The sequence below is a fragment of the Orycteropus afer genome, unplaced genomic scaffold, assembly GCF_000298275.1.
Source record: "Orycteropus afer afer isolate SDZICR_OR568_19922 unplaced genomic scaffold, OryAfe1.0 scaffold00258, whole genome shotgun sequence".
In the NCBI taxonomy this organism is placed as follows: Eukaryota; Metazoa; Chordata; class Mammalia; order Tubulidentata; family Orycteropodidae; genus Orycteropus; species Orycteropus afer.
Window position 1 is genome coordinate 5005709 of NW_006921845.1, and position 14657 is coordinate 5020365.

General features: G+C 41.8%; 1 protein-coding gene across 1 annotated transcript in view; it reads right to left on the reverse strand.

The window, feature by feature from the left end:
• SORL1 (sortilin related receptor 1) overlaps window positions 1-14657 on the reverse strand; it is a gene marked incomplete at its 5' end in the record, with an annotated part of 272129 nt that overhangs the window by 137926 nt on the left and 119546 nt on the right. The window contains 2 exons of the mRNA XM_007949949.2: window positions 1371-1557; window positions 3705-3883. Coding sequence (XP_007948140.2) covers window positions 1371-1557; window positions 3705-3883 — 366 coding nt within the window. The remainder of the gene's footprint in view (window positions 1-1370; window positions 1558-3704; window positions 3884-14657) is intronic.

Consider the following 14657-nt stretch of genomic DNA (forward strand, 5'->3'; position numbering starts at 1 on the left):
CTGAAGTTATGAGTCCACTCAGAGGTAAAAGAAACACCTGCTGATTTACTTCTGAAAAATCAACCATGGAAAATCCTATGGAGCACAGTTCTACTCTGACACACATGGTGTTACCATGAGTCGGAATCAACTCCACAACAAATGATTATGTGCTAATAGCTGGGCTTTCCAGTGTTTTCTGAGAGGACTGTCAGAGTACCCTTACTTTGAAATGTAGTTATCATTCAGGAGCTGAACTTAAGGATAGATAGGACACATCCACTTGTTCCCTTTCTCTCTCCTGCTATCCATCTTTAGACCACTTCCCTTCTCACTGCCATAGTCTAATCCCAGCAAACACTTCCAAGAGCCAAGCAGTGAGGCTGGCTCCTTTCCAGCAGCTGCACCAAGAAGAGAAACAGTAACAGGATGGTCTAAAATCAGTACAGCCCTTTGCCATCTTCCAAGTGCCATCATCTCACCTGACCTGTAGCCCAATGCCATAAAAGGCAGGGCAGGTAGTTTTCCTACTCTACAATAAACAAGACTTGGCGACACACAGCAGAGACAAGCACCCAGTAGGTTTCAGGAAGACAGATGGGATGGGGCATGATAGATCAAGTAGGACTCAGGCCACAAAAGAGATTTTAATGTTTGTTATCTTATTTATTTATTTAAAGAAAAAAGGAAAGGCATAATAGTGGTCATCAAGAAAAAAACCCAAAACTTTGTTGCATTTCCTTACATTTTTAAAATTTATGTTTATTTTCATTTTGAAGTATTATTAGGGATGGAAAGAGCTGGGAGAGAGAGGGTACCATAATTTTTTTGGTGATTAAGGTCCCTGTGGGAGCTCTGGTGGTGTAGTGCCTAAGGCATTTGACTGCTAACCAGAAGGCTGGCTGTTCAAACCTACTAGCCGCTCCTCAGAAGGAAGGTTGGGCAATCTACTTCTGTAGAGATGCCGCCTCGGAAACCCAAGAAGGGGTCACTATGAGTTGGGTCCGACTTGATGGCACGTAACAACAACAATAACATCTCCTCATTTTAGATAAAGAAATAAATCCCCTGTAGAGTAAGACTCCCTAGGAAAAGGAGTTACGTGCAACAGAACCTTCAGTGTGTTCCCATTTTGGGTTATTCTCATAGAAATAAACTGCAGTGTTAGCTATTCCTGAATGAATTACTGTGTCTTGATTTTAACTCCTATACCATATTACCTGGCTAAGAACTAAATAGGAGACCCTATGTAAAAAGTGCCTCACTCAGTTCCTTAATAAATATTTATTTCCTTCTATTCCCTTCACTCCCTTGGGGAAGGAATTATGCCCTAATCCATTTTCCCAACAGTGCAGAATGAATAAAGCCCAAGCCTTTGAAGAAGAACTAACCATTCATAGTCCTCCCGGGTACAGGAGCAGTTGGACACTATCACTGGCCTGTCAAAGTCTTCTCCATTAAAGCATGTTGCATGGGGGGTCCTCCTTTTGAAAACGGTCTTGTGTCCTAGCAGGCACTCATTCCCCCGCTCATCAGACGGGGACCACAGCTTGTAGTCGTTCTCAGTGCAGGGAACCCCTGAGGAAAAAGGAAGATACAAAGAAGCCTTAGAGGCAGGTTCCTGTGAGGTTTCCCATCCTACCCACCTCTCAGCCCAGTCCCCATTCCTGCTGCTGCCCAGAAAGGGCACAGACCTAATTTAGGGAGAAGGCACTCTGGAGCCACTGTAAGCCTTTCTGATGAGCTTGTATTGTGGCTAGAGGTACCCACGCATATGAAAATGATAGTGTCTGAAGCACAGCAGTTCATCTGAAAGAATTAAGAAGTAAGCCACCTTTCAGCACTGTCAAAACGTCTTAGATATTTTAGGAGATTCAGTAGTTCCTTTCAAACATAGGTACCCAGAGGTGTTTATGTCCTAAAGAATTAGGGAAAAGTTGACTCCTTGATAGATCGGTAGCATTCCAGAGTGGTGTTCCCTGCCTGCTTCCTTGGGCAGTATGGACACACGTGGTAGTAAGGCACCACGAGACAACAGAGAATTCACTCTTCACGACTGGGAAAGTGCAAAATGTTCATGGAAAGAGGCTGAGGAACAGTCAGATAATCTGGAACGATCACTCCGCCGACCAACATTCATTTGAAGTTTACACAGACTGGTTTCCACAGGAATTCCGAAGTGTTTTCTCTGTCTATATTAATACTTTATGTCTTGTGTGTGTGTGTGTGTGTGTGTGTGTCTCCAGTCAGATTAAAAGGAGATCTGGTGGTGTAGTGGTTAAGGCATTTGGCTGCTAAGCAAAAGGGATGTGGTTCGAACACACCAGCCACTCCATGGAAGAAAGATGAGGCAGTTTGCTTCCATAAAGATTTACAGCCTTAGAAACCCAACAGGGGTCACTATGAGTCAGAATCAACTCAATGGCAGTGAGTGTGGTTTGCAATTTAGACAGATAAAATACTACCTGAGCTCATGAACAACTGTCAGTTCAATTCCATTTGAATAAGCAGATACTTATCAAATTCTTACCAACTGCAAGAGTTTCTAGATGTCCAAACCAAAAAACCAAACTCACTGCCATCGAGTTGGATCCGACTCATAGTGACCCCTCCTTGGGTTTCCGAGGTGGTATCACTACAGAAGTAGATTGCCCAACCTTCCTTCCGAGGAGTGGCTGGTGGGTTTGAGCTGCCAGCCTTCTGGTTAGCAGTCAAATGCCTTAGGCACTATGCCACCAAAGTATCCACAGGACAGGTTCTTGTTTTTAAGGATCCTACAATCTAGTGAGGGAGCTCTGGTAGCATAGTGCCTAAGGCACTTGACTGCTAACCAGAAGGCTGGTGGTTCAAACCCACCAGCCACGCCTCGGAAGGAAGGTTGGGCAATCCTACTTCCGTAGTGATACTGCCTCGGAAACCCAAGGAGGGGTCGCTATGAGTCGGGGCCGACTCGACGGCAAATAACAACAACAATCTAGTTGACGGGAGATGGTACATACACATACACACACACATGCATGTACACAGACATTTATTACTCAAGGCAGGGCATGCTGAGTATATATGTGCTAGGCATAGAAAAGAGGGAAATGTCTTCTGGTTGGGCTATGATTGTCCAATGCAGCATCTGCACTGGACACTGAAAGAGGAAGAAGATTTCAGCAAGTGGTGACTGAATGGGTTGGGGAGAAGAGGGCACAGGGAGACTTCCAGGCAGCTGAAATCAAGTCACCCCAGGCAGAGATGTAAGAAAAGGCAAGGTAACATTGGGTGGGGGGAGTGCTGAGTAGTTTCACTTCTCCCTGCTTATTACATGTCTTATGTCTAGTTATTTGGTGACTAGATCCCAGATGGCTTTGAGAGGGCCTGCATCATGAGGCACACTGCCTTACCCATAGCAGATGCTCACTGAACTAGTCAACTTGGAACTGCTAATTTGGAAGAATGTTTTTCATTCATTTATTCACATATTCAACAGATAAATATTTAAATATACCTGCACAAGGAAATGTAGGTGCAAAGAACACCACACAGTCTTAGTAAGAAGAATCACTTAAGCAAGTCTTCATTAACCTGCCTAGGTTTCTTGCTAACTTACTATACATGTCCAGGTCCCCCAGTGCATCAAACTCTTCTGCATGCATAGTACCTAGGCTGGTACTTTGCACATTACAGGAAGTCAATAATGTTTACATGAAAGAGCCAAAGAAGAGGCAATAGCTTACCCAAGGCATCAGTAGCATTGACCTGGAGAATCAGCCAGCTGTGGACATTCTCTTTGTTTGAGCCAAAGATGGTGAAGACAGTGCTCTTCTCCCCAGGCTCCGTGAGGAGGCCATAGACAAACACTGGCCTCTCAGAGAAAAGGAACGTTTTCCAGGTCTCTCCTTCATTGGTACTATATCTGCCCAAATGCAAATAAGAGAATCCTTGAGTTAAAGTTCCCAGGTAACATCCACCAGTAACAGAAACCAGGGCTTCTTGGAGAAATAGCTAATCCTGGGCTAAAGCAGGGAAAAACTACAGGTTGTATCAGAAAGCAAGGAAGTATTCAGAGACCAATGGAGTCATCTCAAAAGGAAACAAGAGCCAGTTTGATGGGGTTCCAACTGGCCAAATTTAGGGACCAAAACCAAAAACCAAACTCATTGCCGCTGAGTCGGATCCAACTCAAAGCGACTCCTCCTTGGGTTTCTGAGGCAGTATCACTATGGAAGCAGATTGCCCAACCTTCCTTCCAAGGAGTGGCTGGTGGGTTTGAACTGCCAGCCTTCTGGTTAGCAGTCAAATGGCTTAGGCACTACACCACTAGAGCTCCCAAATTTAGGGACATACAAATATTAAAAAAAAAAAAAAAAAAGTGATGGTGACATATTATATACAGAATAAAAACAGGATACGGGTCTTGAATGATGCTAACAGAGAAAGAAGTGGGGAAGGGAAAATTTTTTATTAAAATGTTACCTAATTAATATTGAAAAAATGACAGAATAAAAAAAAATCACTCATTAGTAATCCACACTGTAATAACTAAATCAGACAAGGGTCCTCATCAGATGCTAAAACATGTTGGGGACCAGGATGTTCATGTGGTATAAAGCTTATCAATACACAAACTAATTATTCACTGCAAAGGGGAAATTTAATTTTGTAGAAGAAAGATACAGGAGTGACATCCTCAACCGAATTTAGCATCACCAATAGTTGAGACAACCTGACATTATTTGCCTCCTGGACAAACCACTAATAATAATACATGCAATATTCTATACAGCTGGGCAAAACCAAGAATGTGGCACATCCTGTATGACAACTGCCTGGACTCTTATTTTAAAAAAAAAAAGTCAAGGCCCTGAAAACCAACCAATCAAATAAAAGAAGCTTATTATAGATTAAAAGAGACTAGAGATTAGCAAACAAATGCAACAAGCAAACTTTGACTGGATCCTGGATGGGGGGGTGGACAACAAAAACCAAACTCACTGCCGTCAAGTCAATTCAACTCATAGCAACCCCTCCTTGGGTTTCTGAGGCAGTTATCTCTACGGAAGCAGATTGCCCAATCTTCCTTCCATAGAGTGGCTGGTGGGTTTGAATGACCAGCCTTATGGTTAGCAGTCAAATGCCTTCGGCACTATGCCACCAGAGCTCCCATTTACAATGATAAGGGCCAGGAATTCAATATATATTTTGAGGGGACACAGTTCAATCCAAAACAACAATTAAGAAAAATTACACTGCCAAAAAAACTAAGAATTAACATTGATTGTAAGCTACCACTCAGTTTTAGAAATGTTAAAATGTGGGGGAAATGTGTGTCTTAGAATCAATGAAAAGTGTCCGGAAGAAGGAAGGTGATAATCCTCTGTCTGGCCAGACCCCATCTGGACCAAGTATGTGAGGCTGAGAGTTTGTTTCTCTCACCCTCTCTATTCCTTTCCTCATTTCACACTAGTGGGAAGAGGATTTTTGGTTTGTTGGTTTAATTTGTTACTGTGATTTGGGTCAAAGTTTACAGAGCAAATTCACTTTCCATACAGCAGTTCATACACATTTTGTTTCCTGACATTGACTGCAATCCCCACAATGTAACAGCTCTCTTCCCACTGCCTCCCAGTTACCTCTTCCCTGTGTCCTTTCCTATGCATTCATACTTCCTGAGCTATTTCCCTGTGCAAATACTGCCCTTCTGATCTCCCATGATCGATTGTTCTAAGGAGTGTATCTAGCTGGTACAAATGTTCACCCTGTATGCCTGGCTGGAAGTCACGGGAGTGAGTTCAATTCTAGGCCTGAAGGGTAACTAGAGGCCGTAAAAGGATATTTGTGTGTGTGTGTGTGTGTGTCTGTGTGTGTCTGTGTCTGTGTGTGAGAGACAGAGAGAGATTTGGGTCAAAGTTTACAGAGCAAATTCACTTTCCATACAGCACTTCACATATACTTTGTCTCATGACATTGACTATTATTTCCCACAATGCAACAGCTCCCCTCCCAATTCTTCCCCATAGTTACCTCTTCCCTGTGTCCTTCCCTCCATGTACTCTTGCCCTCTGAGCTATGTCCCTGTGCATACACAGCCCTTTATTCTCCCTTGATTGTTCTCTCCAAGGAGTGTATCCACCTAGTGTAAATGTTCACCTCATATGCCTGTCTTTTGTTTGTCTGGAAGCCACAGAAGTGGGTTTAATTCCAGACCTGAAGGGCAGCTAGGGGCCATAGTGTCAGTGATTCCATCAGGATCTATCATGATGAGCTCAGATTTTTAAAGATCACATTAACGGTAAAAGAGTCATATATTCAAAGGCAAATAAAAACTGAAAGAACAGCAGTAATCTGTACAAACAAAAAAGTAGTGTCTAGGCAACTAAATTCAAAATAAGCCAAGGATTATACTTCAAATTAACAAAATAATTGGTACAATGGTGAGTTGGTGAGATGGTGGGTTGATTAGGTACTAAGTTCTGTAATTAGAATGGAAAAGGATCATTGTTCTGATGACCAATGGTATAAATAGTAATAGATGATAAGAGAAAAGGCAGAACTACTCAATTTCCATTTTGCTTTTATCTTTAGCAATGTGAATGACATTCAAACTGGACAAGGCAGAAAACACAGATAAGATAAAGGAAAATGAGTACAAAATAAAGTACATTCTAGGGAACTGAAAGATTTAAATGATTGCAAAGTCCCTCATCTCTAACAGAATCATAGCAGACAGAGAAAGATTTAGAAGATATGAAAAGGAAAAATAGTTTTATATGCCTAAATGAAAAAGGTCGAATTTAAGAATGGATTATTAAACAGCTGATTTGACAGCACTTACAAAAGAAGAAGTCAAGGCTGGGAGCCAATGTGGTTTCACATACAAGTCATGTTGTTTCTTTTTTTTTTTTCCTTTTTTAAATCATCCCCAACCCTAACCCAATCTCCTCTCCTCCCTGCTCAGTAACCCACCCCCACCACCATGCCTCATAGTTATGCACTCCTGTGTGTCCTGCATTTCCTCTGTGAGAATGGTGGTCCTGCCCTGTGGTAATTGCTCCCAGGGATGCATTTCCACAGAGTATGTGGGTGCGCCCCCTTGGCTTGAGTGGTCTGCATGTACATCTTGTTTACTATTGGGCTGAGAGCCAGCCCCTGGGAGTGAGTTTTATTCCAGGCCCAGAATGTATCCCAGGACCCAGGTTTTGGGGGGGGGGGGGCTCTCACCAGACTCCATTCAACCAATAATTCTGGTCATTATTGAGTTTTTGGATTTTGTTCCACGTTTTTCCTCCCACTCTATCCAGGATCTCCAGATTTGATCCTTTCCTGAGTGGATGGCATTGGTAGCCGGGCACCATCTAGTTCTTCTGGTCTCGAGTCATGTTGTTTCTTGATTTAAAGAAGAGGCAATGATACAGAATACTTTTTTTTTTTTTTTCATGAAAATCTTTTTGGACAATGCAGTTTGTTAAGATTTATTGTTGGTGAAACAAACAAATCCCAAGTATGCTAATAACATGGTTTGGTCTCAACCCAAAATAAGACCTTTACTACTCTTAGAGCTCAGCACATTTGTCATTAGTCTGGATAAATTTATGGATGTTACATCTATCAAACTGGCAAAAGGTAAAAGGCTAATTGTACAGGCAATACCATAAATGTCAAAATAGGATTAAAAATGTTTTTATTAGGAAAAAAAACAAGAATAAATAATTCCCACACATAATTTCAAAATACTATCTGCTCAAATATAGAATGGGAGCATTTAGTTTTTGATAAGTAATTAATTAAATAATTAAATGGAATTAGCCTACTGATACATGTTATAGAATGCATAAATTTCAAAATTATTATGCTAAGCAAAAGAAGCCAAATATGCAAAATACAAACTGTATGATTCCACATATATGAAATTCTTAAAAAGGTGATAAAATCAGGCTAGGGTACCCCTAGTTAGAGCAGTGGAGGGTGGGACAGTATTAATTGGAAAGGAGCATAAGGGTAGTTTCTGGGATGATGAAAAGGGTCTACATCTTGACATGCATCCTTCAGAACTGATTAAATGGTATATTTAAGATCTGAGCATTTCATGACATGTAACTGATATATCAGAAGCCCTAATGGGGCAGTGGTTAAAGCAATCATCTGCTAACCAAAAGGTCAGTGGTTCAAACCCACCAACCACTCTGTGGTAGAAAGATGTGGCAATCTGCTTCTGTAAAGATTTACAATTTCAGAAACTCTATGGAGCAGTTAACGTAGTGCCTAAGGCATCTGACTGCTAAACAGAAGGCTGGCAGTTCAAACCCACCAGCCACTCCATGGAACACTGGACAATCTATTTCTGTAAATATTTACCACCTTGGAAACCCAAAGGGGTCACTATGTGTCAGAATCAACTCGATGGCAGTGAGTTTGGTGGGTTTTTTTCCCCCTTATGGAGTAGTTCTACTCTTTCCTATTGAGATCACTATGACTTGGAATTGACAGCGGTGGGTTTAAATGATACATCAACTTTTAAAAACACAGATTTAGTAAGAGCCACTAGTTTGAGGTGGCTGCCAAAAATATAAACACAACCTTAGAGTTTTTTAATAGTAATAGAGTGTCCAGACTCATGTGAGTATTATTCCCAGGGTCCTGTATCTTTCAGGCCACTGTAGTCACATCCCACATTTTAAGCACTGACATTGTGAGGCATACCTAAAGCAGAACCTAGATGATGGAGATTCAGGAACCTTGGGAACATGATGAAAGAAAATGGGGATATTTACCATGGAACAGAAAAATGCTTAGAAGGACATGGAAACAGTACTCAAATATCTAAAAAGCTTTCATGTGAAAGAGGAAATATCTGTTCTGTGTGTTTCCATGAATAGAAGCTAGAGTGAGGAGAATTTGGTTCTCTTACCTAAAAACTTACATTCATAAATGAATGGATGAGTGAATGAACAAAGTGTCACAAAATGAAACTGGAACTACTTTTGATTTAGTAAATTCCCCATCACCAGAACTGTTCAAGCAAAGACTGGATGATCACCTATCATAGATGGCATAGACAATATTCTCTCAAAAAAAAGGGTAGAAGGCTCAACTAGATGATGCACTATATCCAGGTTCCAGTTGGACATCTCCTCTTGGTCCTTTATACCTACTCCTTCTTCTCTTCTTTCCTATGAGGATATACTCATCTTCCCCCACCACCCCTACCCTAGTCATAAAGCAAGTCCTGCAGATTTAGTTCTCAGACCTCCACCCCCATTTCCAGCATCATATCCTACCTAGACAAGTTATTCTACTGCAGAGTTCTAACTCTTGCTACTCTTTGATTCATCCTCCCCATCCTTCTATAATATAAACCTAGTTATGGCATTCCCAATTTAAAACCTTTAATGGATCCTTACATTGTTACTTAACAAGCAAAGTTTGATTTCTTTAGTATGGCATGTAAGGCCCTCCAGGACCTGGCCCCTAACTACATGCCTGCCTCAAGTCTCATTTACCACCACCCCTCACCTTGCAAGTTGTCTTCTATTAACACTAAGGACTGCACATTCCACATTGGTTCACACTGCAATCTTTGATCAAACTCTTTCTAGCCCTGCAATGGAATTCCAGCTGTTCTGGTTACCTAGTGCCACTCTGACAAGAAATATACCACAAATGGGATGACTTAAACAAACAGGAGTTTATTCTTACAATTTGGAGGCTTTAAGTCCAAGTACAAGGTGCCAGGCTCTAGAGGCTGGGTGAAAGCCCCTCAACCTTGGGATCCAGCTCTGCCTCCTGCTCCCAGTCCACTGGCGCTAGAGGCGTTTCTTCACTCAGACAGCTGCAGGCTGCTGAGGCTGAGAAGCCCCGCGGTTGACAAGTAAAAAGGCACAGTCCTGATGTTACCAAACCACATGGCAGGCTACTAACTTAAGTCCATTGTAAGTCCCAAGGTCCACACAGCATAGCAGGCTGCTGAGCAATGACACAGCTACACGCAGGGTCCAAGCGTGCCCTAGGCTAGAGATCAATCCCAAAGCTTCTCCTTATATACATGAAGCAGACCACATACCCAAAGGCAGCTACTCAGCTGCTCACAGTAGATTCCACCATGGAGTTGATTACCAGTCTCACATTGGGGAATACTACATCCAGCTGCCCAGCCACTCAACCAGGCCCAGCCAAGTTGACATACAAATATAACCACCACACCAGCCTTGCTTTTCTTCCTTAAAATCTCAGCCCCATTTCATCTCCTTTCAGAAGCCTTCTCATCTGCCTCCCAGATAACACTACCTGGCCCTCATTTTGTGCTCCAAACTGTGTGACTTGAGTGTGACTATGATGCTGGAAGCTTTGCCACTGGTATTTCAAATACCAGCAGTCACCCATGGTGGGCAGGTTTCAGTAGAGTTTCCAGACTGAGATTAGAAAGAATGACCTGGTAATCTACTTCCAAAAGTTAGTCAACAAAAACCCTGTGGATCACAGCAGAATACTGTCCAACATAGTGCTCGAAGACAAGCCCCCTAGGTGAGAAGGCACTCAAAACACACAGCAGTTGCAACAATGGACTTGAGCATGCCAATGACTGTGAAGATGGCACAGGACCGCGTAGCATAGCACTCTCTTGTGCATGGGGCTGCCATGAGTCAGAGCCAACTCAACAGCAACTAACGGCATCCAGTACTCACTTAACATCTTCTACCCAATTATATTTAAAGTACCTGTTCCTGTGAGTTGTTTTACTCTACTGCCATTCATGAGGAACAAGAACCCTTTTATTCAAGTTTCTTATACTGTCCAACCCCTTCCCTAGCACAAAGGAAGGACATAACAAATGTTTGTTGAGTAAAATTAAATAAACTGCATTGTATTTCTTTTTATTTAAAAAAAAAAACATGTCTCAGTTTCTTAGATGAGAACACATGCTCCACTATACCTAAAAGGGCAGAAGAAACTACATGCAGGAGTAGTTAGGATGGAGGGAGGAGGGCTCTTTCTGTAAATGCACCAGTAAGTTTCACTACTCACATTAAGTGCTGCCATCAAATGAATATCCCCACTGCCGCCTCCACGTTCTAGAACTATGGAGCTGCTTCCAGAACTCAAGGCTGTTCTGCTGGGTGTAGTTTTTGCGGGGGCTGCTCAAGAGTCCCAGAGGGAACCCCTGTGAAATCTGAACTCTCCTTAGAGGAAACACGTTTTGGAGCAAGTCCGAAGTATTTTTACTAACTACCAATAAAATCATTAAGCTGAGAGGCAAACTGCCAAGAAGAAACAGAAATTGATCTCATCTTTCACTATCAAGGCAACAAACATGTGATCAGGTCTTCTGCATTTTGGTCAGAGTACAAAAAACACTACAGTCCCTTCTCTGAAGAACAAAAGAAGAAACAGCTCCTATACAGCCATGAGCAGGTCCACAGTAACCCAGTGCTGAATGAGTGAATAAACGAATCCAGCCCAGGCTCACAGTCACTCCTTCCAGATATGTACACACGACAAAACAGTGCTCTACTTCTTGCTCTCAATTCAACTAACAATAACAAAAGTAACCGCCTCCATGGAGAATCAAGGCAGAAGCTGAAACATTAACAGCCAGGGACAGAAAAACATGAGTACTTTAAAAGAACAGACACCAGGAAAAAAAACCCTAACTCTTACTTTAAGCAATGCTCTTTCCTCATTAAACCTCTTATTAGAATTACTGATGTGAGTCAACTTGGCTTTTCACCCTAAAAGGGGTAAAGCCCCAGGTCAGAAAGCCCTTCCACAAGCCTCTCACTCCAGCTGTGCTCAGAGGTGTTACAGACCTGCATGGCCAAGAACAGCTCGTAAACTGTCCCTCTCTCATCTTTGCATCCTCAGTATCTTATACAACATCTGATCCACAATAGACTGTCAACAAATGTCTGTGTAATGGGCCTAAAACAATTTCTAACAGAATTATGCTCTAGTTCCAGCTTGTGCCCTAACAACTGAAAAATTGCATCATTTTCTCATGAGAAAATCAGGAAGGTGATTAGATAATTTCTGGCACAGCGCTGACACTGCCAGGTTGCACATCTCCAGGGAATGTGCACTCACAGTGTACTCCAGAAGTTGTTTTTTAGAGACCACAACAGGAGTGCTTTCCCTGGAGCTGTGCAACTGGCAGTAACAGCTCCCCTCCAGTTCTATAAATCAGTAAACAATAATAATACAAAAGAACTCTCCAGAGATAAAGTATAATGACCTATTTATTGATCAGTTGAATATTTACTAAGTGCCTGCTAACCTGTGTAGAACAGAAATAACTGCCTACAAAGATGTTACTAATGAACAAGTTGAGGAATTCAGACATAAAATGAAAAGGTAACTAACAAAAGCAGTCAGTAGATGATCAGTGTCAACCTAATGGGCCACTCAAAAAATGCTAGGAGACTGAAAAGGTAAGGAGCTCACTGGTTAGGGAGGCCAGACTTAAAAGGGGCCTGAAGCCTTAGACCAGCAAACAAAAATCCAGTTTTACCAAAAGCAGTCTCCATTCAGGCATGAGTATCACAGTAAATCACAATTATGGTTTGAGGATCTGTACTAACCAACTTCAATATCATTTCCTGCTTCTCTTCTTGTGAAGCTGATAGTGTGCAGTGATAGGTCAAAAGCACAACAGTAGAAGAAGCAAAGAATGCCTTTGAGCAACATACTGAGTAAATGCCAGGTGGCTACAAAGACGTAGGCCAACCTCAGACTGATATTTGGGATGCATGCACTTGTCAGTAGGGGGCCAGTACTTATTTTACATATTTGCAAATGCTTTATTTGAACCTTACAGGCAGACACCCTCAAATGACCTCTCAAATACAGGAGCACTATAGCTTCTGTAATCCCAAAGTCTACAGCCTTAAAACCATTTCAAATGCTTGCTGAGGGCATGGCGATTTTGTGGCAGCAGGTTTATATTCCTGATGCTGTTTTCCTCCAGCTAGTACAGCAATGACGCTGCATTCCCTGAGCACATATGCACCGACAGATGGTGTAAGAGGACTAGAATCATGCTAACTACTTTTAAGAGGCCAACTTGGAATGCAATGTAACCTGTAGAAAAGTTAAAGCAAGAAAAATTGAGAATCAATTCTAAAATCTAAATGCACTACAAAGAATGAAATGTATTCATAGGAAACTAGGCTATGTCCCTTCTATCCATATTTCACAGATAGCAGTATCTCACAAAGAGGAACCCTGGTGGCACAGTGATTAAAACACTTGGCTGCTAACAAAAAGGTCAGTGGTTCAAACACACCAACTGCTCCATGGGGGAAAGATGTTGCAGTGTGCTTCCATAATGAGTATAGCCTTTGAAATCCTGGGAGCAGTTCCACTCTGTCCTATAGGATCGCTGCAAGTTGGAATCAACTTGATAGCAGTGGGTTTGGTTTGGTTTAGAGTGTTCCACAATAGAATGAATTGTTTATATGTCTATCTTATCGCTATAGTATGGAGGACAACATCCTATTTGTTTTTAAATGTGCAGTACCTGGTACACATGGTTATTGATTGGTGTTAGCTGCTGTGAAGTTGGCTCCTGACTTGTGGCAGCCTCATACACAATGGAACTAAATGCTGCCCAGTTCTGTACTATCCCCCATAATCACTTGCCATTCTGAATATAGATACAAAATTTTGCATACAAACAGGGCCCCCTCTGACGCTTAGCTTGAAAGACGAAGCTGCCCAGCACTACACAGAGACAGAACAGCCAGGTGGGATAAGACTTCACTTCTCTATGCTTCTTTGAGGCCAGGCACATGTCAAATTAACCACAAGGGAAAAAATATATCTGCTAAGATCTCTTTTTTTCAAACTATCCATCTCTTGTTGCTGACCCTATTTCTCAAAGGAAAAAAAGAAATCGAATGCTTTTTCCCTTGCATTATTAAACAAGATGATTACAGAGGTCCTCTGTACCTCTGTACCCACCTGGTGGGTTCAGCTGCAAAATGGAGAAATAAGGGTCAGTCTGCCCTCCTCTCACATAACCACTTGCATGGAGTTAATTCCGACTCTTGGGGACTCCATGTGTGTCAGAGCAGGACTCTGCCCTGCTGAGTGGCTCAGTTTCAGAAGTACATCACCAGGGCTTTCTTCCAAAGTGCCTCTGGGTACACTTGAACCTCTAACCTTCCAGTTAGCAGCCTAGCACTTTTAACTATTTGCACCAACTACCTTGGTACCCCAGACTAACATTAACCACTCAGGAATTCAGAAAAAAAGTGACTTTAGAAAGTAGCAGTTACAAACCCTTGACATTTTTGCTTTTCAGAGTAACATACTGCGAAGAGGACTGAATATAATCTACAGATTTGAGTGCTACTCCTACCTGTCACTGACAAATTGGAAGACCTGGGAACATTACTTCAACTTGTTGGACCTCAGTTTTCTTATCTGTAAAATGAAACAGTTAACACCAAATATCCCTTCTAGCTCTAACTCTTTTTGAGAACTCCCCAAACCTAACGTATTTCCAGAAAAGTCAACTGGATATCAAGTAATAATTACTTTGGGGAGCTCTATAAATAAATTTCTGAGTGTGTGAGTCACATACAAAACAAAGAGTCTCTTAATTTTTAACAATTTCCAAAAAATTATTTATAAAGAGGTTTACTTTTTCAAATCAATGAATTATTATTTCATTTATCCTCACAACAGCCCTTTGA